Raw genomic sequence first — 24016 nt, forward strand, 5'->3', positions numbered from 1 at the left:
TCTCCGCGAGCCCTGTCGCCGGCCGGCTGCTCCTACCCTGCCCACCCGCAGCGGCTCAAGTAAAACGCTCAACCTAGCGCCCGTGGGTTAACAGGCCGTGACCCTGCCCTCAGCTGCCCACAGCCTTGGGTCCCTCCCTCCCGGGTCCCACCGTTTGCCAGCCACCTGGCAGTGAACTCTGCAGGGCTCCACCTGTTTGTGTGAGGTGGAAGGCAAGGGAGAGGAACCTGCCCAGTGGCCCTGAAAGGGCTCCACGGAGTCCATGAAAGGGGAGGTCTGTAAGGAGCACCGGCTTGTTTGAGCTGACTCTCAGGCAGTGAGTGCATCGCAGAGGTGCACCCCGGGGGAGGCAGGGGCGGGGGGAGGGGGGAGGAATGGGGAAGTGGGGCATGAGGCGGGGGTGGGGGGGGGGGTGGGGGGAAGGCTGTGCACTCCGGGTCCTGGTTGCCAATAGCGGAAAGGCCAGCCAGGGCCCTCCTCCCGGGGCCAGAGGGCAGCTCTGAACGTTCTGTGACTTCCCACAACAGCAAGGTGCCCACTGTCCAGGCGGGGATCAGGGGACCGGCGTGACCTGGAAGGCGCCATCTCATGCACCAGCTCCACTCTTCCCTGGGCTTTCACCACAGTCCCAGCCAGGGCTCTGCGCCCCGACCACCGCCCCTAACCGAACCCCCACGTCCGATTACATGGGTGATTAGTTCACAAACCCACAAGGACGCCCAGCCGCCAGGGACGCCTTCCGCTCCCCACCCTGGTCACCGTCGAATCTACAGGCCCCCGTCATTTCTCTGAAGCCTCGGGCTCTCGGTGGTGCTGCCGCTCTGGCCCGCCAGAGGGCGCCATATCCCCTCTGCCGCTTGTGGCGCCCAGCGAGGTAGGCGCTCTCCTGGGGCAGCACGGCCGGAGTGGCAGGTGACCACCGGAAACGCTCTTCTGCAAAGGAGCGTGCGCACACACGCGTGCACCGGAAGGTGTCAAGGCAAGTGCAGAGAGGCAGCAGAGCCCCGGGCTTACCTGGGACGCCCTCGCCGGCACTGCCAGAAGGGTCGAGCGGGTGGGTGCGGGCCGAGAGGGCGGGCAGAGCGGTGGGCGAGGAGCCGCCTGAGCCGGTGCTGGACGCCAGGCTGGACGCGAGGCTGGAACTCACGCTGGGAGCGAGGGGGTGACCCACTGCCAACACCGCAAGGTGGCTCTGTGCAAAGACACAACAGGATGAGCCAGCGCTGGGCTCGTGGACAGCAACGTGATCATGGCCGCGCAGTGACAGAGGACACTGGGGGACAGAGACAACAGAGTCACAACGGACAGGCCAGGTTGCTTCGCTCCCCACAGCAGACCAGAGAGCCAACTACTCTTCCAGATATTCTAGAGGGAGGGGCTTTAAACGTCTGGTTAGTTAGAAACTGTCGCTGCAGAATCGTAAGCTGCTACCACCCAGGGATGGGAACAAGTGCATCCAGAGAGTGTTATTCTTTATAGTGACAATAGTAAGAATCATGGTAATAGCGATGCAGAGCAGAAAGAAAGAAGCTACCACGGCACGAGCAGACAGCCAGCAATGCTTCTGATGATTTCGATGAAATAACCTTGTAATCTCATTATCCAACAACAAAAATAAAAGATTGGGGCAATTCGCATTATCTTTATTTGATAGATTAAAAGGAAAAGAACTGGCACAATCTTGGATAAACAGCCAGGAACGTGGAGGGCACTGCACACAGTAAAGGCAGCAATAAAAATGAACCAGGACTGAGTCATGAAGTCAGGCCTCGGGGCTTTCCAAGGTCACCAGGAAACCAGGAGTCAGAGGCTATAGCAAAGTAAGACGGTGCGTTGTCTGGGCTGTCCTGTCGGGGCCCAGGGACTCAGGGTTCTGTGGCTGCAGGAGGAGACGGAGGTCCTGGGGAGGAGCGGACGGCACCCACACGCAGGAAGGGGTCCCCAAAGCAGCTCTGAGCACCAATTGCCCACAAGAGCCAGCAGGCCAGCCTCACGGCCATGGCGTCCCCTGGACATTCCAGCAGACCCTTCAAACAAGTAGAAAGCTCAGGGTCCCAGGGTCCCTCTTAGATGGCTTTCCGATACTGCTCCCCAACCCCTGTTCACTGTCCCTGGAGCCTGGCTTGGGGACAGGACGGAGGGGGTCCCTGGGTGTAGGTGAGCACTGGCTGGTAGATGAACCTGGCCAGCCTGCTCACAGCGCCTGAGGGGGTATAGCTCATATATCACATCAGAAACTGCCCACCCCTCTCGAGGTGCCCCGCCATGCATCCCACTCCTCTCCAGGCCCTTCCTCCACAGCCCTGAGACCACAGCCACAGTGCCCTGTTGGCTATGCTACTGTTAACATTTCATGTTTCAGATTCTTAATGAGCAACGTCTCGATTTCAATATCTTTTTAAAAAGTCACAAAGTAACTGGGTTGTATTTTTACTTTCAATCATCCTGCTGACTTCAGAGATGGCTTCAGAACTTCCTAATGGCAAAAAGTCCTGATTATCTCCCTCTGAAAAGTCCCCTGGGAGGCACCCTCGGGACACCAAGAAAACCAGCAGAAGAGAAACAGCAACACCCTGTCCACTTGGGGATTTAAAAGAAAGCACTGAGCAGAGACAAGTGACAATCGAGCAGAGGGTGTGTGCTCGTTGTCTGCCGACCAGGCCCCAGCCTTGCAAAGCTGGCGAAACTCCCTCCGCCTTTCCACAGTGGCAGAAAAACACGCGTCCCATGTCTGAAAAAAATCCCTGCTTCTCAAACAACTCGGTTAAACGAGCACACGGGAAGCTGGGTGGCACAGAACAGAGAGAAAGGGTCCGACTCGGGGGAAGCCTCCGTGTAGCCTCACAACTCCCGCAGAGGTGAGAACGAGCCCAGGTTGTGACCCAAGAGGGAGCCAGGCTCACCAACGGACGCTGTCGTGGGCTCGGCTGGAACTGACATGGGGGTCCTGACTCCCCTGCACCTCTGGGCGGGACCTGACTGGGAGTCGGGTCTTCACCAAGGGAATCAAGTTAAGACGAGGTCGTCAGGGCAGGTCCTGATCGACAGGACTCATGTCCTGATGGCAAAAGGACGACTGCAGACAGACACAGATGCAGAGGGAAGACGGCGCCCACTGGCAGACGGCAGAGGGTAGCCCCAGGAAGAACCGCCACCGCCGACCCCCTGTCTGCAACTTCGGGCTCCGGACGGAACCGAGGCCTGCGGTTTAAGCCTCGGTCTGTGGGGCCGTCACCCACACAGAAGACCACGAAGGGCACCTCTTTTCCCAGGGCGGGGGGAACCTTTAAGAGGCTTTGGTTCTGTTGTTTCTAAGGTACATTTTTTAAAACGTGAAAACAAAGGAAACACGGAACAGACGCCTCTATGGGGGCTGTGAGAAAGGAGCTGTCTCACAAGTGGACGTCAGCCCGGTCACTGTGTGAGGCGGGGGTGAGTGTGACCAGCTGCGTGCAGAGTCCTAACACAGGCAGAGGTCGGTTGCAGACAGCACGAGGTACCTGCTTGCCGTCCTGCTCGCTGGCCTTCTGGCTGCCATCGGCAGGTGACTCTCTCCGCTTTGCCTGCAACAGAAAACGCACTGGCTGTTGGAAGGAGAAGCAGTTGATCAGAACCCCAGAGAGACCTCAGCTCCACCAGGAAGGCAGGAAAGGCCAAGCACTGAAGTCCAGGGAACAGAAAAGGCTTTCAAGTCGCTGCTTCTGTGTCAGCTCTCCTGGGCTCCATTTCCCGCGCCCGACATGGATCTCTGAGCTCTCAGCTGGTCTGTGTGGAGGCAGGTGAGAGGTCCCTGAACCCACAGTGTCAAACAAAGTGTCCCAGGCAGGGCTGCACCTCCAGTGCGGGGAGAGTCTTGGAAAGTCAACCCCTGAGGCAAAGGATGGTTTCCTGGAGGTGATTCTCTGCCCTCTCCTTCTGGCCTGGACACAGTCCCCTCCCTCCCAAGAGGAGGGGAAGAGCTTCACCCCAGAGAACTCAAATCACCTGGGGCTGCAGGAGGCTGAACCTTACCACAAACTCTCTCCGTAACCCTCCTCTTCCACTATTTCCCCCATGTCTTTGCTGCTGCTGCTGCTGCTAAGTCGCTTCAGTCGTGTCCGACTCTTCGCGACCCCATGGACTGCAGCCTACCAGGCTCCTCCGTCCATGGGATTCTCCAGGCAAGAGTACTGGAGTGGGGTGCCATCGCCTTCTCCTCCCCCATGTCTTTACCATCCCGTAATTCAGCTCCCTGAAAGCAGAAACCCCTAGGTCTAGTCACTTCTTCACTATTTATCGCTCTCTGTTAAAACGGTAGGTAAGTCCTCAGGTCTGGCATCCCAATGAATAAATAATAAATCTTTCCTCCAGCTAAGCTGGCTTTGGTCAGTTTAATTTGCGGGACCCCAGACACTAACCCTGAAAGGGTAGAGGGGACCGTTCCCCCCCCTTGCCTGTGTGTGTGGACTCCTGACTCCCACGAACCACCTTCTGGGGCTATTGCGAACGAGGACGGCTCTGCCTACAGCGTCTGGGGCCTGGACTTCCTCAGGGCAAACGTCGGCACAAAGCTGCCGTGAAACGCCCCGCAGGCCTGAGAAGTACTCTGGTTCCTGTGTCTGATCCTATGATGCGTGAGCCTGCGATGGCTCCAGTCACCCCGTCCTGTTTGGTTTCTGCGTTTGCAGGAGGACCCATGGAGGGCAGAGAAGTGATGCTCACGCTGGCCCTGACCGGGGCCCCTTCCTCCTGCCCGATGGCTCAACTCTGAGCCCATCTGGGTATCTTTGGTTTCCTAGAATTCCACAAGTGACCCCGCGACCCCAGTTTGGGCGATGGCGCCAAGGCCCTGACCCGGGACCCGAGATCCTCGCTCCACGGAGAAGCTACACTGTGAAGGAGCCAGGCCATCCTGAAACAGCTCCACTTGGCTTCCTCATCAAGTCCCAGGGCTCTGCCCCATCCAGGCCCCTCTGCCTCTGCCCTGTGCTGGGGACGGGGGTGGGGGCTCATGCTCTGCAACACCAGGAATTCCCATCACACTGAGCAGGCGCTGAGCTGTTCACAGACACACTGGAACGGGGCGGGAGGAGGATGGGAAGAGCAGTGCACCTCTGGGCACAGGGCACTTCACTCACACTCAGCTCGGCTGTCAAAGGCGATGAGATCCTGGGAAACAGGGAAGGGAAGCTGCCCTCTAGTCCGAGCCCCAACTTGGCTTATTTATTTTTTCATATTTATTTATTTGGCTGTGCTGGGTCTTAGTTGCGGCACACGGGATCAACTTCCCTGACCAGGTGGATCAAACCCAGGCCCCCTGCATTGGGAGCTCAGTCTTAGCTCCAGTCTACCAGGCCACCAAGCAAATCCCCTCACCATCACCTTAAATGAAAATGGCTCATTTGGGACAGCAAGACTCATGTTGAGGTCTGACGGTCTCCAAATACCCCAACCGACACATTCCCTTAGGGTCTTGACCAAACCAATGTCCCTGACCTCACGCCGAGGCGTGGGCCCAACTGACCCCAGCGCCTCAGATCCCACATGTTTCCTGGACTCTCAAAGTCTGTTTGAGCATTTGCTGAAAACATGGGGCAGAAGGAACAGCCAGTTTCCAGGTCCTGCTCCTGCCCAGGGGAAGGCTGGATGTTTCACTCTGAAACACTTTGCTCCAATCTTTTATTGGACACTTTGTAACATAGGAAAACAAATCTGACTCCATATTGGATCTCTTTCACTTTAACATTTGTATTGTATTGCTTTTGCTACAAATTAATCACTAAAAGAATGTTGCCTATGGTCTGAAATCTACAGGCTAACCCAACCAACCACAGTCCCACTCCCATTTTAGTGCAAAAGAAGCCTGATTTCTAACTGGGTTCTTTGGGAAACGAGTCTATACTGTTTTCTTGGTCTGCTGGCTTTCTGAATAATGTTGCTATTCTTTGCCCCAACAACTCAGCCTTTTGACTTATGACCTGTTATGATGAGCAGTACAAGGGATTCCGTAACAACTCCTTAGAGGATCTTACTAACTTCTCTCTCAATTTCCAGTTCTGGAGATTTCAGTTTCAGGCCCTCCCAAGTTCTGGCTCACATAAGGTGAACCAGAAATGGTGGCTGGACCACCGCTGTTCATTCACCATGAAGGAGCTACACTGGAGTTCCACCTCAGGGTAACTGAGGAGCTGGGAGGGGGCTGCATCCAAGTGCAGCCCTGTATACGGCAGCAGTGGAGCTGAGAGCCCGACCCGGGCACAGGGCGGGCATCGTCCAGGAGGGCAGCCCAACTCCCTGCCCCGCTCAAAGAACTCAGCCCCGTCTGCAGGCAGATGCGGAGGCAGCACCTGCAGACGGCTTTATGGAAGTCACGGCCGATGAAGAAGAACTCCTGTGATACTCACTACCCCGAGACGGCGCCCCCGGGACACGCCTGCACCTCAGACACTGAGTCCCAAGCTGTCAGCTGTGCTCCTCACGGGGGAGCTGCCAGCATGGCCTCGCCTGCCCGATGGGGGTCCTTCTTCACCCTCAGGCGGAGACCGCGCCTCGCACACGACTGACACATGCGTTTCTGACAAAACACGAGGCCAAGCAAGTCCACCTGAGTCAGGACTCGGCCAGGACTCTTCTAGACGCTTCTACGCCACCAACCCTGCAGGCAGGCCGCCTCCAACCGCATCACGCAGAGACCACACCCATCTGAGTGCCTGACACTGGATTCAAACCAAATGGCAGCGGGCATCCTCCTTGGATGTCCCCACTTACGTGTCCGGGCTGCCCACTGGGGGTCGTGGGGACATTGGTGAGGGCAAGGTCTCGGCAGCTCCAGTCGCTGGCCATCCCGAGGCTCTCTGCAGAGAAAGGGGGCTTTGAGTGGCTCCTGGCTGAGACTCTGCTTAAGGGACCCCAAGCTGGGGTTGGGGCGAGTGTGTATTAGCCTCTGACAGGTATAAGCTGACCTGCAAGGGACCCTCATGTCTTCTGGGGTGAATCATGAATGACTCCAAAGTCATGGAGAATTTCAACGGGAAAAGCCACCCTCACCATTAAAATAGAAAAAAAAAAAAAGTAAAATTGGAATTCGTAACATGCTCGTAAGAGCAGGAACCCACGCTCACAGCTTTAGGAGGAAGCTCCCAGGTGCAGTGAGGAAGGGCTGCGTCTGTGCACCTCCCGAACCCGAGGCTGCTTCCCCTTCAGGTGCTTTGTACAGGCTCATCTGGTCACAGTGACTGCACTCAGGACCTTGGGGCACCCAGAGGCAGGGCCAGGCTGGGCCCCAGGAGGCCCAGAGGCCCCCGACCCTCCCAGCCACCCTCGCCCAAGGTGGAGCCCCCGCCCGATCCCAGCAAAGGTGGCACGTACTGTCCACGTGTGCGAAGGCGCAGAAAGGGCCCCGGGGGCAGTGCCCGGTCTGGCGCATGTCGTTGCACTTGGTCGACTTGTAGATCTAGGAAACAAGGGCGACACAGCACGTAGAGCACCGGGCTGGAGACCCGTGTCCGCGGGAGGCCTGGAGCCGAGCCAGTCACGACGCAGAGCTCAAAGAACCACACCACAATGGGGTCTCCTGAAGACGACGGATGCAGGCAGCATGCCTCCCCCCGCCTCAACCCTCCAGCGGCCCAGGGCGCTGCGCCTGCGTGGGCCCATCAACCCCAGGAACCACGTGGGCCCAGGCCACTCCTGTGGCACCTGTCCTCGAAGCCACCCTCCAGGTCAGCTTGGCCACTTGGCGTTTCCTGAAAGATGCACCTGGCTCAGTGGCCGCCACCCAGCAGGTGCCCAAGGAGTGCCTGCTAAGCGGCCATGGCATGTGCCCCGTGAGCAGACTGCGAGTCCCCATTGGGCGCCCGTACCTCGGGATGGAACTGCTGCTCCGTGCGTGAGTGGCAGAGCGCACAGCTGTCCCCGCTTGCGCACCTGGACGGCTCGCCCCACTCGTCGCCATGCTTCACACTGGGGCAGGGCGTGGACCTGCGGCAAGGAGGGCTCAGGTGGGCAGATGGCCTCCCCATGCGCCCCTGGAGACCAGGCGCAGCTCTGCGTACTCTGGCCCTTCCTCACCAGGACAAGCATCCAGGGGAGCCCAGAAAGCATCTGGGAGCCTGTTTTCATTTTCCACAAAGTGTGAGTGAGTCTCGGTAAGAGCCCCCAGCGCCCGTGAGACTCAGCCGGGCCTCCTGCAGCATCTGGGCGACCAGGTCCAACCCCGCACAGCCCACCAGGGACTAACACCCTCTTTCTCCCCACCAGACTGCTTCAACACTGAATCTGAGACCCAGGGCCCAAGACACGAAAACCCTAACAACCCCCTCCATGCTTCAGGTGCTTCCCAGCAGCTTTATTGTATGGGGTTTATTTTAAACTTATCTGTGGGAAATAGGACATATTTTATGATTTTCTACCCTTTTTATATGCAGTAAAATTTACTTCACCTTCTCGAGACGACATCAAGTGACTAATACTCAGAGGTTCTCTGACCCTCAACTCTCGTTAAACCACTCAGAACAGTAACTGTCATAAAAAGATCTCTTTCTATGTGAAAGCCAAGTAAGGCATGCGAGGCAGTGTCAGATGATTGGAGAATGACTTTTGGCTCAAAGAACAAGCTGGACACAGAGCTGGGGACCCACAGGAGGGTCAAGGTGAGGGGCCAGATGCCCGGACACCCCTGGAGGTTCTGCGCCCCCAGCCCCCACCCTGCCCAGTGCTGGGCCCGTGCGGCGGGTTGGCAAACCAGAGGATAAGCCGGGCACCAAGGTGAGGATAGGTGGAGGGAGGAGGAAATGGCCCAGGAAGAGATCAGGACTACCCAGGTGCACGACCCCAGGTGAGACCCAAACCCACAACCTGAGGAAGTCAGGCCCCCAGAGAGGGTGAAGCAGGCTGTGGGCACCAGGACTCCCAGCCTCGCCAGGGCGGGCCCTCGCCAGCAGGCGCCCTTGCCGGAGGACGCACAGGTCACGGGGGGGACAGGGAAACAGAGGAGCCACACCCTGACCACACCTGCCACCATGGGGGCATCTGCTGGGCTGGCATCCCTGGACACCAGGGCCTCCAGGGAGGCTGAAGGGAATGGAGGGGCCGCTGCCTAAAGCAGAGCCTCGAGCCAGACATAAGCCCAGTGGAGGGGCAGCCAGGCCCACACTCGTGACCCAGGGCCCGGGCTCACCTGTACTGGAACCGCCTAGGGTCCCGCCGCCGGTCCCTGCTGTTGTGGAAGTGTGGGCATGCGTAGCCCTGGCGGCACAGGCGTGGCGGCTTGGGGCACTGCTCCGTCTTGTAGCTGCCCAGCACAAAGTTGGTGTCTGCAAGACAGGGGTCCACACGGGGACATGCGCACGCCCACTCACGGCGGCCACGCTGCCCCAAGCGTCTCTGGGCAGGTGACGAGAAACGCCATGCAGCCTGTCCCACGGTGGAGGGAAAGGGGTGAAGCACAGACACGCGTGCCACGTGGGTGAGCCCTGAGCGGGCCGGATGCGTGGTCAGCGAGAGCGGCAGACACAGAAGGCACGGCCTGACCCTACTTAAAGGAAGCGTCCAGGACAGGCAAACCCGCAGCAGAGTGTGGCCGGGGCTTCTTCGGGGAGACTGGACAGAGTTTTAGAACCGGATGAAAGTGAAGGACGCACACCACTGAACACACTAGAAACCTCCGAAATACACTTTTAAAAGGCTTGGTTTGACCGGCAGGTGACGCTGTGACAGCCGTCCCCTGGCACCAGGGCCACCGCCTGTGGGGAGGCAGTAGCCACGTGAGAAGCCCCCGAGCGTTCCATAAGGTGGGCCCCAGACCTGCCCTGAGAAATAAAGTCTATTTTCTAAATGGTTCATTTCACGTTATCTCAAAGCAAAAATAAAAACCTACCAAGGGTCATTTATAAGCCGTATCCAATAAAAGGAGATTCTTGAAAATAATACGCATTCCTGAGCAATGCAGGAGACCTGGGTTCAATCCCTGGGTTAGGAAGATCCCCTGGAGAAGGGAATGGCTGCCCACTCCAATATTCTGGCCTGGAGAATTCCATGAACAGTCCATGGGGTCGCAAAGACTCAGACACGACTGAGTGACTTTGACTTTCTTTGGGCTGGTTAATAATTGACCTTCCCTTTATATTTTTACAAACGCCATTGTTTTTAACCAAACTTGCCCAGCGGGGCTGACCGTTGAGGTATTGCGGGAAAGGCCGGGGCAGTGCTGTGCCGCGACACCCAGGACACGCTTCCACACCCAAGTTTAATGGCCCCACCTCCACCAGGCCAAACTCAGTTCCAAATAACTGATTAAATGACAAGAAACATGAACCGCACAGCAGGGCATGCTGAGGACAAAAGGAGTTTGAGCAGAAAAGATGATTTTGAGAAAATAAAAATTGTATGCTGTTTGTTCACAAGCACTGACTGAAGGTCTCCAACAGACAGAGGTCCTGCACTGCATGGCATGACCCACGAGGAAGTAGGCGGCGTGGCAGCATCTGCGAGTCCCAGGGGCTGGGGACACCCATCGGAGGGTGATGGATGAACAAGCCCCCCAGACCTCTTCAGCAATAAGAAGACACTAGCAAGCCCTGAAGAGACCGGGGGACCCCTGCACACACAGCACCAAGTGCAACAGCTGCGCACTGTGGTCCCCACTGTAGGACAGGACCGTGGGGTGAAAGGTCGGCGGCCGGCAGGGAGGGGGAGGGACCAGCCGCAGAGCAGAGAGGGTCTGAGGGCAGTGACATCCTAACGGGAGGATCCAAGTCTTTACACATCTGCCCAAACCCGGAGGACAACACAAGGCGGGTGAGAAATTGGGTATCAATACGATCGTGTATCAATCCTGGTTGTCAACTGTAACAAACGTTACCACATCAATACTAGGTGTTCCTGAAGCACCAACAAAGAACTTCCCTAAGAAAGAAAATCTGCTCCTTAAAAACTCAATCCACAGGGCTGAGAATCACTGGGCCTGGCCGGGCCCACTTTACTTCTTCAAGCTCAGCCTGCCCGACGGTGACAAGGGCACTCACACCCCGACCCGGGCCGCCAGCCGGAGCGCACGGGCGGAGCTGGGGTCTCGGACCAGGGGGGCTGAGGGGCTGCAACACAAAACGGCTGCTCTGCTGAATGACAAGCTCTGAGGAGCCGGCAAGTGGGAGCCGTGGGCGGCTGTTCCTCTGTGGCAGCCTTTCCCCGGGCACGGCTGGACAAGCACACGGACGGTGGCCCGCAAGGCCCGTCCTGAGAAGGCCTGGGTGGCCACCGTTATAAACGCATGCCTGGGCCCCGGGCAGCTCAGGGTTCAGCAAGCAGGGGAAAGACCCTTGCAGGGAACTCAGCACTGAAGTGAGGCAGCCTGAAGTGTTGTGTGTGAAGCTTCTGAGGAGACATGCTGGCATAACTTAGGGGTGGTGGGGGCGGTGGGGCCTGTCTCTTAAAACCACACCGCCCGAGAGAAGCATCAAACAGGCGGCCCCATGGCGGCAGAGCCGGGCCAGGGCTGTGAAGCAGGCCCACTAACAGGCAGGGGTTTCTGTCCGAGGTGATGGAATGTTCTAGAACCAAGGTGACGGCTGCACACACTGCAGACATGCCAAATGCCACAAGCTGTGATGCTGAGATGGTTAAAATGGAAGATTTATGTTGTGCTGCTACGTCACTTCAGTCGTGTACGACTCTGTGTGACCCCAGAGACGGCAGCCCACCAGGCTCCGCCGCCCCCGGGATTCTCCAGGCAAGAACACCCGAGTGGGTCGCCACCTCCCTCTCCAATGCATGAAAGTGAAGAGTGAAAGTTAAGTCACCCAGTTGTGTCCAACTCTTCACGACCCCATGGACTGCAGCCCACCAGGCTCCTCCGTCCATGGGATTTTCCAGGCAAGAGTGCTGGAGTGGGGTGTTTATGTTGTGAGTGTTTCACAATTAAAACCGCTCGCTGCCCGTGGCCATCACCTGTGAGGCTGCCGGGGAGCAGCCAGGCTCCGGGACAGGACGCTCTGCAGGAGCAGGGGCCGCCATGCAGTCCCGTCCCCAAGCAGCCCGGGGACCAGACCCATGAGCAGGGGTGCTGACGGGGGCCAGTGTGCACGGAGCCTCGGTCTCGAGGTCCACTATGTGGGCACTCTGCAAACGGCAGTGGCCGCAGGGTTACCTTGCCACCGGGGGTCCTCGCCCAGGATCTTCTCCATCAGGGCCTGGCTGGCCAGGACCCCGGGCTGCAGGTCAGGGATGCCATCCCCGGCGCCGAGCTGGCCGTTCTGCAGGGCTTCTTGCGCCTGCAGCTCCCTGAAACCAAACAACGAGTGGTCACGGCACTGCGCCCCGTCCGAAGCTTCAGATGGTGAGACGGCCACAGGGCTCTGTCACTTTACGGAGCCACCTAGGCACGTCCATCCCGGGAAGGCCGCCTCGACTCAAACCCCAACAGGCCTGAGAGCTGAGCACCCAAGACGCCCGAGCTCCCCATGCCCAGGTCAGCAGGACAGCAGCGGGTCACTTTCTCCTTAGGAATAAAATCCAGGCCCCGGAAGAGCCCCTGGAGGCAAGCAAAGCCTGAGGCTGGGGGAGCAGAGCGGCTCCTGGCAGGACGGCCACTCACCGGACGTCGCACACGGGCGGCCGCAGGTCCAGCGGGCCGTGGGCGAAGGCGCAGTGCAGCCCGTTCTTCACGCAGTGGCCCCGCGCGTCCGTCTCGTGGATGCAGGTGCCCGTCTTGTAGTAGCGCAGGTGGTACTTGCGCTCCGTGTCCCCGGTCGTCCGGTGCAGGTACGGACACCTGGGGGCACAGGACAGTGCGTGTTGGGGCCCACCTGCTCCCCGGCCCCGGTCGTCCGGTGCAGGTACGGACACCTGGGGGCACAAGACAGTGCGTGTCGGGGCCCACCTGCTCCCCGGCCGGCTGGCTCGCGTCAGCTTTTCCCAGATGCCTGCTCTGGTCGGAGGGTGAACAGCACCAGAGCCCCATCCCTGCCCCAGACCCCTCACACGGCCCTCAGACCCCACGAAGCCCTCGAGGACACGTGGGAGGAAAGCACAACACCCAAGCTCCTGGAAAATCACCCTTCGTAATTTTTTTGAATCAAGTGGAAAACAAAGTTCCCATCAGACAAGCGGCTGGCAGCCTCTCCCTCCTCCCATCCAGGTGCTTCCGGGGACCCCTCGGCGGAGGCGGCGCTGGAGGACGCTGTGGGGGACAGGCCGGGGAAAAGCGACTGGGGGAGGACGGGGCAGTGTCCCTGGGGCCACACAAAGGCCCAGAGCCTCACATGCCCAGGGAGAGCCACGGGCAGCTCCAGGAGCACCAAGGGTCAGGGTCAAGGCCAAGGTCAAGGGTCCCACGCAGGGAGATGTCAGCAGTGAGATGGCATGGATGGTCCCAGCACAGACATGGCAGGAATGAGCCCACCTCTAGGTCGGTCCCTCCAGACAAAAGCCATGGACACAGAAGGATGGGACAGGAGCCCCTCTGAGCAGCCCCCGGACGGCCCGAGGCCGATGCAGGCCACAGCTGCAGGCCCCCAGGTCTAAGAACACGGCCTCGGCCCCTCCCCGAGACAGCAAGGCAGCACCGTGTGGGAGTTGGAAAAGGCCCACTCCTGCCTCACTGTCAGGCAGGCCGTGGCCCAGGCGCTGGGAGCACCTGTGGGGGTGTGGGGGCTCCCGGGCAGAGCACAGATGGATGGGCAGGACCGAGGGTAAAAGGAAAGCAACCGAGGGGCAAGCAATCCGCATCCCCATCTCAGAAGATGAAGAAACAGAGGCTCCAGGTTAGGGCAGCTCACCGCAGACCTGACCACACCTCGGGCGTGCAGGCCGTGAGCAGGAGGCAAGAGGCAGAGAAGACCCCGTGCCCGGCAAGTCCCGGGGGCCCTGCAGCCACCAGGCAGAAGGTAAATGCTGCAGGCCCCGAAGGGATGCCTCCAGACGTACCCCCGAAGGAGCCAGGGTCTCGAGGAGAAACTTGTGCCCCCACGACTAGAGACACAAGAGCTTAAAGCTGGAGACAAACCAAGTGTCCACCAACTGATGGACAGATGAGCAAGGCGTGGTCCATCCGGACAGCAGAGTGAGTGTGGACGCGGCTGCAACGTTCCGGGAACGTTGGTTCTTGCAACATTACGGGAACCAAGCCAGACACCAGGGGACACACACTGTGGGGGTCGTTTCACACGAGGGCCCTAAAGCAGTCACTTTCACAGCAACAGGAAGGAGAGAGTGGGGCCCGGGGAGGGGCAGGGGGAACGGGTGTGTAAGAGGGCGGAGCTTCTGTCTGGGAGAAAGAATCTGGAAACAGACGGTTGCACAACATTTTGAATGTAATTAACGATGCTGAATTGCACATTTAAAAATATTTAAAATGGCAAACTTTAGGGATGTTATCACAACTTAAAGTCCACTGGAGACAGAAGCAAGAACTGCTCTCCACATCTGTAGTGAAATACCACTTACAGGGACACGTGTCACAGATCACACCTGGCTGGCTTGCGGCATTTCACCTGAGTGGCAGCATCCAGATAAGAGGATGGAACACAGCCAGCCCGAGGGCCCCCGCACATGGACACGGGGGTCGGGGGAAGGGATGGACCGCACCCTCTTGCCTGCGGGCAGGAACTGAAAGTGAGGCAATTCCTCCAATTACCTCCGCACAACACTTCCAGGCAATCCCAGCGGCCGGAGCCGTCCTCGTGAGATAAAGGAAAAGAGGAAAGTGGAGAAAGCAGGTTACAGGTCAAGTTGGTCCCCACTTTACAAAAAAGAGAAGAAAAAACTTGACTATTACTGTCTCGCACACAGATAAGGGAAAGGAAACACTCCGCATGCTGACTGTGCTCCACATGCCGAATACGAGCTGTTTCCTCCATGTTCCCAGTGACAAGCTCCAAGGAACAGTTCTCAGGGAGTGTGAGTGGAATGGTCAGACGTCTCCTTAGCAGTTTTACTGTGTTAGCTGCCAGTGCAGCCTGCTTTAAAATCCCTCCCTCAGAGCTGCATCTCACATCTCAAGCTCCTCCTGGCACTCCTGCGCATCTCTGCACGACTCAGTCCCTGGGATCCCAGAGAGGAGAGCTGTCGGGGAGCAGCCTCTGCCACACCAGGGAGCCTGTTCTAGAACAAGGACCCCCTATTTTTTGCATTAATATACAGACTAATATCACTAACAAATAAAGAATGTAGAATCAGGGACCAGAACGTCACAGGACGACAGCTAGAGAAACAAACCAGGAACTTAGCTCAGTGAAAATGCAAAGGGTCTGGAGCACTGAGAGGCACTCGCCTTGCTTCTGATGAGAGAAACTCACCTGGAGGCCCGTCTGTTCCGGACAGAACCCGGGGCGCAGGGCGACAGCCAAGTGACACTGTTGCCGGCCAGTGACAGGCACCCAGAGGACATGTGCCCTTACCCTCTGTCCCAGTAACCGTCACAGACAGACTAGCAAACAGAGACAGAAAGATGTGCTGTTTGTAACCGCCAAAGGTTGGAGACAACCGAGTTGTGGGATAAACACCAAGGGAGGTCCGCAGAGGCAGAGGAGCGAGCGGGTGGTTTGTATGAGCGGGTGGTCTGCGTGGAGGGCTTCGGGAGGGGTGCCAGGAGGCGCCGCGAGGTAAAAGCACCAAGAAAAGGAAGCGCTGCGCCCTACAGTTCACCTCGGAGGGTGGGGGAGGGGCAGGAATACAGACACACCATCTGCTTCCATCAGAAATCATGGAAGGAAGGGCTGTTTCGTGGGGACGTAGTTTCGGTTTGAAGATGGAGAAGTTTTGGAGGTGGATGGTGGTGATGGCTGCACAGCACCGCGAATGAACTCAACACCATTACACTGTACACGTAAAAGAGCCAAGCTGACAAATTTAATGTTATGTTTCGCCTCGATAAAAGATAAAATGACTTAAACAGGAAAACAGCCATTCTGCAAAAACAGTTCCAATCTTCAGAAACACTCACTCATCTACTGTACGTTTAAAGGAAGATAATTCCAGAGTCTGGGGAGGGAGCCAGCACACCAGAGCCGAGGCAGCATCTGCAGGTCTGTCTATAGAACCAAGTCTGCAGAACAGCCCGAGCAGGACCACAGGACCTCGAGCACCACCAACGGGCTGACACAGGCTGTGGCAGAAACTGCGGGAACCTCCCGGACCCGGGGAGGGAATGTGGTGGTGCCACACCCCTCCCATTTCCTAGCGGTCCCTCAGGTCTGCTCTTAGCATCATTTTGTTTCTTTGCCAGTACCATCTCCATGGCAACCAGAACCTGGCCAAGGTCCCCCTCTCCCTAGCACTGAGCACCGAACAGGCACTATTATTTCACTAGGGGCATGTCACCTCTGCCTGCAAGCATGAGCTGAGATTAAGATATTGAAGAACATTTAATGAAAAGAAAATGGCTTCACCTAAGAACATCTAAGGGGCCTCCCTGGCGGCTCAGATAGTAAAGAATCTGCCTATAATGCAGGAGACCTGGGTTCAACCGCTGGGCTGGGAAGATCCCCAGGAGAAGGAAATGGCAACCCACCCCAGTATTCTTGCCTGGAGAATCCCATGGACAGAGGAGCCTGGCAGGCTACAGTCCATGGGGTCGTAAAGAGTTGGACACGACTGAACGACTAATAGACACTATGCTAAGTCACTTCAGTCGCATCCGACTCTGTGAGACCCCATAGACGGCAGCCCACCAGGCTCCCCCATCCCTGGGATTCTCCAGGCAAGAACACTGGTGGGTTGCCATTTCCTTCTCCAATGCGTGAAAGTGAAAAGTGCAAGTGAAGTCGCTCAGTCGTGTCCGACTCTTAGCGACCCCATGGATTGCAGTCTAACAGGCTCCTCCTTCCATGGGATTTTCCAAGCAAGAGTACTGGAGTGGTGTGCCATTGCCTAAGAACATCTAAGAGACAAAAGGCCCTCACCGAAGTGGGGAAGGGGCCGGGAGACCCCAGGGGTCAGCTCAATACGGCAGGCAGGTGCTTCCTCAAAGCAGGAGTTCAGTCATCCAACCCCCAGGCCACTGACAGCCTGGCAGCACGTGTAACATGACTCAGTCCCACAGCCCACCAAATTCAGGGCGGTGTCCATAGCTGACAAGCCCATCCAACCAGTGACCCACTCTGTGTAATTAACACAGGCTCCGTGGATGCCGTGGTGCAGCAGCACATGTCAGACACAGGTCTGCTGCGAAGCTCTGGAGCCGCTAGAGCCAGGAGGGAGGGGTAGAGAGGAACACAGCTCCAGCAGTTCCCTCCTGCAACTCACCCAAGCAATGGTGGACACACAGACCCAGTGCCACTCTGCGTTAACACCAGTTAGCAAGCCAGGCCGGAGCGCATCAGAACCATCTGGACAGTCTGGGCTGACACTGGTGGGAACTGTGGGTCTAAACTGAGGGCAAGTCCTCAGGTGACGGTGTGGCTGCTGGGCTGGGGCCGCACTGGGAGGACCACTGGGCTCAGAGGGACACTCAAGTACAACGTGATTCTCTCCTGGTCCTCAAGGAACAGGAATGGAAAGTGAGTGGCAGCAGAAAAATGGGAAAAGGAAGACCTGTGGGTCACACCCAGCTGGGGGTAGGGGAGTAAGGGGATGAAGAAAAGGGGGGGTCTTGTGCGGAGAAGCTTGAGAGTCTCCTCTCCAACACTAGGGGTGGGGGGCTGCCAGCTAACCCCATGCTGACACACCTGTCCTCTGCACCCCCAGCTTCTGGCTTCCAAGGGCTTCCCTGGACTCTCGAGCCAGGCTAGTCACCCTTCATTAATCCCTAACGTGGACCATCAGCCCAGCAATGTCCACCGCCCTCCTCTGCACCTCCCAGCTGCCATCCTCTCCAGGGATCCTGTCCCTGCGGTGGCCATCTCCCCACTCACCCCCAAGGAGCACCAGAGCTCTCGCCTTCTCATAGCCCCCTTTTACTCACTGCAGGACAAACTGAAGTGCTAACATCACTCTCACTTTCTTCTAGCTCTTCTACCTACTGGTCTCTCACAGATCCAACTCAGTCACCTGATTGTAATGTCCTTAAGTTGGTCAGCTTGTAAGCCTGTGTCTTCCTCGAGACTGTTAAGTAGCCCCTGACTCCTAAATAGGGCTTCCCAGGTAGCTCAGTGGTTAAAAAATCTGCCTGCAATGCAGGAGACACAGGTTTGATCCCTAGATGGGGAAGATTCTCTGAAGGAGGAAATGGCACACTACTCCAGTATTCTTGCCTGGAGAACCCTGTAGACAGAGGAGCCTGGCGGGCTACAGTCCACAGGGTCGTACAGAGTCAGACGTGACTGAGCACGCACAACTTCTAAATATTCTGCTCTCATGTTCCCAGCCTGCCCTTGGCTTTCACCTCACCCCCAAAAGCCCAAGCAGAGTTTACTCATAAGGTCGGTTTAACACCAAGAGTTTATAACCCTCCTGCAATGAACAGACTTTCACTAAGCCTTGGGTCCCAGGATTTATAACCCTCTTGCAATGAACAGACTTTCACTAAGCCTTGGGTCCCAGGACACCCGACTCTTTAAACATGGCAAGAGCATCTCTCAGCAGAGAGACTAGACTAAGGACCCGTATGGCACAACAGGCACACCAAGCCTTGGACATGTAGAAAAGTTTCTGTAGGTCAGCAAGCTCCCACGGTGCCCAGATTCACAGGTGGAAGGTCCCCAAATCACACATCATCGCTGAGGCAATGGGGCCGTGTTACCAGATGCCCCCGGTGCAGTGGGGAGAGGACAGGGCCTGCCGGTGGAGCCACGGCAGGGAGCCCTGCAGGCAGGCAGGCAGGCCTCTAGAGGACCTGGAAACTTATACAGCACAGGATGGGGGGGCAGGCCCACTTCTTACCAAAACCAAGAAAACATCTATTAGACGTGGGGCCTGGAAGGCCACCCACGGGCGGCCTGCCTTTGGCAGAAGGAGGGTTATCAGCAAAGAGGGAGGCAACTTTGTACTGGGCAGAGTTGGGGGCTGCTTGTATTGTTTGCCAATGAAAACATTTCCGGGAGGGGCCGGGAGGGGCCCCTCGGAGTCCTGGAAGGGCCTTCGCTTTGAACCGACCTCTGTAGACGCACCTGACACCTTTTACCAGCACAGGAGGGATACAAGGTCTCCGGGGAGCGGAAGCAAGACCCGCGAGTAGGACCAGCTGAGGGCCCGGGGCCGCTCTCGGACAGCTCTCAGCGGGCGGCTGATCTGGAGAGACCTCCGGCCACGCTGCGCTCCGGCCCGCGCCGCTTTCTTCGAAGAGCCAGCCTAGGGAATACCTGAGACGGATCCGCACGGGGAGTGAGGGAACACGCACCCGGGGCTGCGGGCCTGACCCCGCGGCCAGAGGCAGCGCCGGGCCGACTCGGAGTGAGCGTGGCCCCAGCCGCCGGGAGGCCAGTTCCCACGGGGGTGGGGCGGGGCCACGTGACCCCGCGGCCAGACTCGGCCCGCCGAGGAAGGGGCGTGGCCACCGGAACAAAGGGCGCCGCGGGGGGGCGTGACAGAGAGGAGGGTGACTGCCGCTGGGGAAAAGGGGTGACTGCGGGGTGGGGGGTGTGCCCGTGGGGGAGAGGGGATGGGGGGCTACCCAGAGACAGCTGGAGTTCTCACTGGGGTGGTGGGGACAGGTGGTGAGGGCGCCCCAGGAGAAGGGGCGACAGCAAGAGGGGAGAATGACCACCTGCCTAGCACAGGAACTGACATCAGGGATGCCAGCCTTCTTGGGGGTCCCCGCTCCTGCCTGTGGCTCAGCCCCACGGCTCCATCAGACTGGCAGAACCGCCTTGGACGCACAAGTCACCTGAGCTGACTGAAGGGTCTTTGCTCTCTGATACATATTCATGATTTACAGTAATAGGTTGGTCCTATAAAAGCCCAAAATAGACATTTCAAGAAGCAATGAACTGAAATAAAAGGAAGGAGGCTATTTCCCTGCTCTGAAGGGTAGAGTCTATTTACAGATCCCATGGCAACCCTGCATGAGCCAGAATATGTAATTCAACAGGACAGACTCCAGGAAAGTCCATCTCAGGCCGAATGAGTAGTGATTACTAACGAGAGACTCTCAGGGGAGACGTCTGGCCTGTCAGACACTTCCTGTGGGGCTAAAGCAAGTCATCTCACTTGCTCAATAAAAGTCACAAAGGAAATCTTTAAGAAGACACACATGTACTTTCACACTATGTGTACATGTTCACAGGATACACCCCAAACAGTGTCAGACACCCATTTTAATCCCACTCTTCTCAGTGATGACTTGCATGCTATTCAGGCTGCAAGTGTTTCCACCCCCACCTCCCCCACCCCCCGGCCATGCTGCCCCACTTGTGAGATCTTAGTTCCTCCACCAGGGACTGAACCTAGGCCCTTGGCAGTGGAAGTGTGTACTCCTGACACTGGACCACCAGGGGATTCCCCATGTTAACATTTTTATAATAAACTGCAATACTATTTAATTAATGTTTAAACCCAGCTTAAAAGGACCATCACCAGGTAGGTGTTCACTGCAGTACTCTTCAGGAGTACTCTTCAGGAACTGGACCCTACCCTGAAGCCCAGCAACGGGTCTGAATCAATACCAGGCCCTTCAGACTCTGGAACCCAAAACAGCCACTAAAATACGCTTTCTTTTCATCATCCATGAATACTGCCAATCAGTCTCCCATCCTGGACTCTGGAATGGGGTCACACACACTAGGTGACTGGGTCTTTGCAGCAGGGTCTCATCAGTGGCCCCCTGAGGGCAACTCAAGGCTTACATTCAGGAGAGGTGACTGACATGGCCACAGGAAATGAGGAGTCGGGGCTAAGCCTTAGCTAGGCAAAAACATCTCTCTTCCAAACACCCATTTGCAGGAAACAGCAGCTCAAGATGCAATTAAATAACGCACTTTTAAGACCTCACAGAATATAATACCATCTTAACCAAAATGAAGCCAGTTACATTATTTCCACAGGCTACAGGCTGCCTTAACAACCTTATTTGACTATCTGGTGTTCAATTAAAAACCTCTCAGGAAGTAGAGCTTTTAAGATGATCGCCAAACATCAAAAGTTTACTCCCTGGACCTAAGCATTTTTTAAATGAAAAACAGGGGACTTCCCTAATGGTCCACTGGTTAAGACTTCACCGTCAAACACAGGGGGTGTGGGTATGATCACACATGCCCCAGGGCCCAGGAACCAAAGCATAAAGCAGAAACAACACTGCAGTAGATTCAAGAAAGACTTTAAAGTATTTATCGATTAGCATTAGTCGCTCAGTCGTGTCTGATTCTGTGACACCATGGACTGTCAGAGCCTGCTAGGCTCCTCCGTCCATGGGATTTTCCAGGCAAGAGTACTGGAGTGGGTTGCCATTCCCTTCTCCAGGGGATCTTCCTGCCCAGGGATTGAACCTGGGTCTCCCACATTGCAGATTCTTTAATATCTGAGCCACCAGGGAATCCCCTGAGAAACCAAAAAGACCTCCCCCAAATCAGACTTGGATCTGACAGAAGCTGAACCCTAGACGTTTTTTCCAAGAGGCCCTGGGGCACAGTGCCGCCACCTCACCTCCAGGAGGGACTGGGGAGGCCCTTTCTCCTGACACAGCCCACAGGAAAAAAGCAAGACCTCCTGCTACAGATCTCTGCTGGTTTCATGAAAGTACAATCTAACTTGTACTTTCCTTGTTTTCGTATTCTACATACTTCAAAATGAAGACATCTGTTCATAACACCATTAGGAAACTTGTAAAAAAAAAAAAAAGCAACCAAAACAAAACATGGATTTCTTAAACTTTAAAAGTGCTATACAAGTGACAGTCTGCAAATAACCCTCCTGTCAATTCTTTAAAATTTAAACATATAAACAGCAAGCAAGAAGCCATTCTGGATACATGTGCACAATGTGAGCAAACCTTCTAACAAGCTCTCTGACCAGAAAGCAAGAGACGACTACAAAATGATCCTAAACTCAAAAGCTGTACCTCGTGAGGGTTGGCTCTAATGCAGGGAGTTCAGAGAACTGGGCCGTGATCAAAGCGGGAAGCGCAGCAAAGTCGGTTTGCCCCCTGCAAGGGCTATCCCCCAGCCGCACGCGGTCCTTCCCGCACTGGCTGACAAATGTCCCCACCAAGACCAGCGGTCACGGCGAAAGTTCAAAGCGGAGACGGGGCCTTCCGGCGCGAGGGGCCGGGAAACCCACGTCCGCACCCGCCGGGTGTGGGCCGCGCCGCCCGGCAGCCGCGCGCACTCACTCGTCGCCGTCCGGGCACACGCCGCTGGCCTCGTCGTACTTGGAGCAGTACACGTCCGGGCTGTAGTTGAAAGTGCCGTCGCGCCTGCGGAGCGGTCTGCGCCGACGCTGATTTAGGAAATGCCAATGGAAACAGGTAAATGGCCTGTGCTGGGTGCACTTGTGCTGCACAAACAGGGAGCACTGCTCTGTCCTAAACTCCTTTAGATACCTAAAAAGACAAACAGCGTTGGAGTCGCTTCCGCCGCCGCCGCCGCCGCCGGCGGGCGGCCCGAGGACTCCTGGGCAGGGGTCGGACCCCGTGCGCCCGAAGGCCCCGACCCCAGGCGCAATCCCCCACTCTGCCGTCCCCCCGCCCCGCTCCCCCGGCCCAGGCGCATTTCTCGGACCCCAGAGACGATCCCACATCCCCGACCCCAGGCGCAGTCCCCAGCTCCAATCCCAGGCACAGCCCCCCGCCCCAGGCGAAGCCCCCCATCCCCACCTCAGGCGCAGCTACCCATCCCAGACCGCAGGTGTGATCCCCAATCTCTTGCGCGACCTCTCACTCCAAGTTCAGACCCCTCCCCACCTCCCTTCCCTCTCCCCTTGCCCCGCCTCCCTCTCTCCTCATCCGTCTCCCTCCACTCCCCTCCACCGCCGCCCTGAAAGCCCACGCGCGTTCCTCGGATCCCAGGAATGATTCGTCAATCCCAGACACGGTCCCCGACCCCAGGCACGACCCTGCAGAATCCAGACGCGGATTGGCCCAGGGCGCAGCTGGCCCATCTCGGAGCTCAGGCGTGACACCCACTCCGATTCCAGACGGTCCCAGGCGGCCGCTCCCCCAGAGCCCAGGAGAATCTCCTGGATCTCAGGCGCGTTCCCTCAGACCCCGCACGCAGCCCCCTCATACGGAACATAGACATGACCTCCGGGACTGCAGGCGCGCCCCGGCCCCCGGGCCCCGGTACCAAGCCCCGAGCCAAGGAGGCAGCCGGAGTCCAGATGGCCGCCCTTCCCTCGAGCCCAGGCGCGGTCCCCCATCCCCGACCACAGGCGCATTCTCGGCGGCCCCGACCCACGACTCCAGGCGCTGTTCTCCTGTCCCCAACCCAGGTGCGGGGACCCCCGACCCCGTCCCCCAGCCCCCAAGCCCAGGTGCCACTCCAGAACCTGGGCGCCGCCTCCTGTGCTCGGGCGGCGGCAGCCGAGTAGGATGGCGGTCCACCCTCCAGAGCCCAGGCACCGCGCGGAGGCTGGGGGGCCAGCTGGCTAGGGGCCGGCAGGTGAGAGGCGGGGGCCGAGGGAGCCGGGAGAGGGGCGGCGCGGGGCCCCAGGCCGCACCCGGCGGCAGCTCCCAGGCCCAGGGGCGCGGGGGCGCGGGCGCGCGGGCCCGAAGAGCGCGGGGCCGCCCCCTGCCCCGCCCCCGCTCCTGCCGCGGCCAGCCGGGGCACTGACCTGTAGTGGGTCGGCTTCTCCGTCTGCGGGGGGGACCCGCTCAGCGCCGCCGCCGCCGCTTTCGAAACCGACGGCATTTTCAGTCAAAACAATGCAGCGCGCATGCGCCGCGCGTGCCCGCCCCCGCCTCTCCGGATCTCCCCCCGCGTCGAGCCCACCCGCGCCCCCCGCCCGGCCGGCCACGCCCTCCCGCCACGCCACACCCGCGCGCCACGCCCCCATCCGGCGCCCGGCGCGGAGCTGTGGGCCCTGGGCGCCTCCGGTCACCCTGCGCCCAGAGGGGACGCGCAAGCACCCCGGACCCCGCCACGCCCCGAGCCCGCAGTCCCGGCCGGTCGCCCCCACCCACTCCCGCGGGGTCCCCGAAGTCCACGTTCACGGCCCATCCCGCACCCGCTCA

General features: G+C 58.0%; 1 protein-coding gene across 5 annotated transcripts in view; it reads right to left on the minus strand.

Annotated features, from left to right (window-relative positions):
- UNKL (unk like zinc finger) overlaps nucleotides 1–23751 on the minus strand; it is a 32957-nt gene extending 9206 nt beyond the window's left edge. The window contains exons 1-10 of one of the 5 annotated variants that reach the window (XM_061400687.1): nucleotides 23617–23751; nucleotides 22178–22387; nucleotides 12572–12748; nucleotides 12125–12258; nucleotides 9158–9293; nucleotides 7842–7959; nucleotides 7348–7432; nucleotides 6748–6833; nucleotides 3501–3563; nucleotides 1015–1192 (exon numbers count right to left, since the gene is read on the minus strand). In XM_061400687.1, coding sequence (XP_061256671.1) covers nucleotides 1015–1192; nucleotides 3501–3563; nucleotides 6748–6833; nucleotides 7348–7432; nucleotides 7842–7959; nucleotides 9158–9293; nucleotides 12125–12258; nucleotides 12572–12748; nucleotides 22178–22387; nucleotides 23617–23693 — 1264 coding nt within the window. In that variant the 5' untranslated portion in view covers nucleotides 23694–23751. Of the gene's footprint in view, nucleotides 1–1014; nucleotides 1193–3500; nucleotides 3564–6747; nucleotides 6834–7347; nucleotides 7433–7841; nucleotides 7960–9157; nucleotides 9294–12124; nucleotides 12259–12571; nucleotides 12749–19022; nucleotides 19406–21907; nucleotides 22060–22177; nucleotides 22388–23616 lie in introns of those variants that run through there. The other 4 variants (XM_061400690.1, XM_061400688.1, XM_061400691.1 and 1 more) reach the window with 4 other exon arrangements.
- Between the last annotated feature and the right edge of the window lie 265 nt (nucleotides 23752–24016).

Source organism: Bos javanicus, chromosome 25 (assembly GCF_032452875.1).
Source record: "Bos javanicus breed banteng chromosome 25, ARS-OSU_banteng_1.0, whole genome shotgun sequence".
Lineage (NCBI taxonomy): Eukaryota > Metazoa > Chordata > Mammalia > Artiodactyla > Bovidae > Bos > Bos javanicus.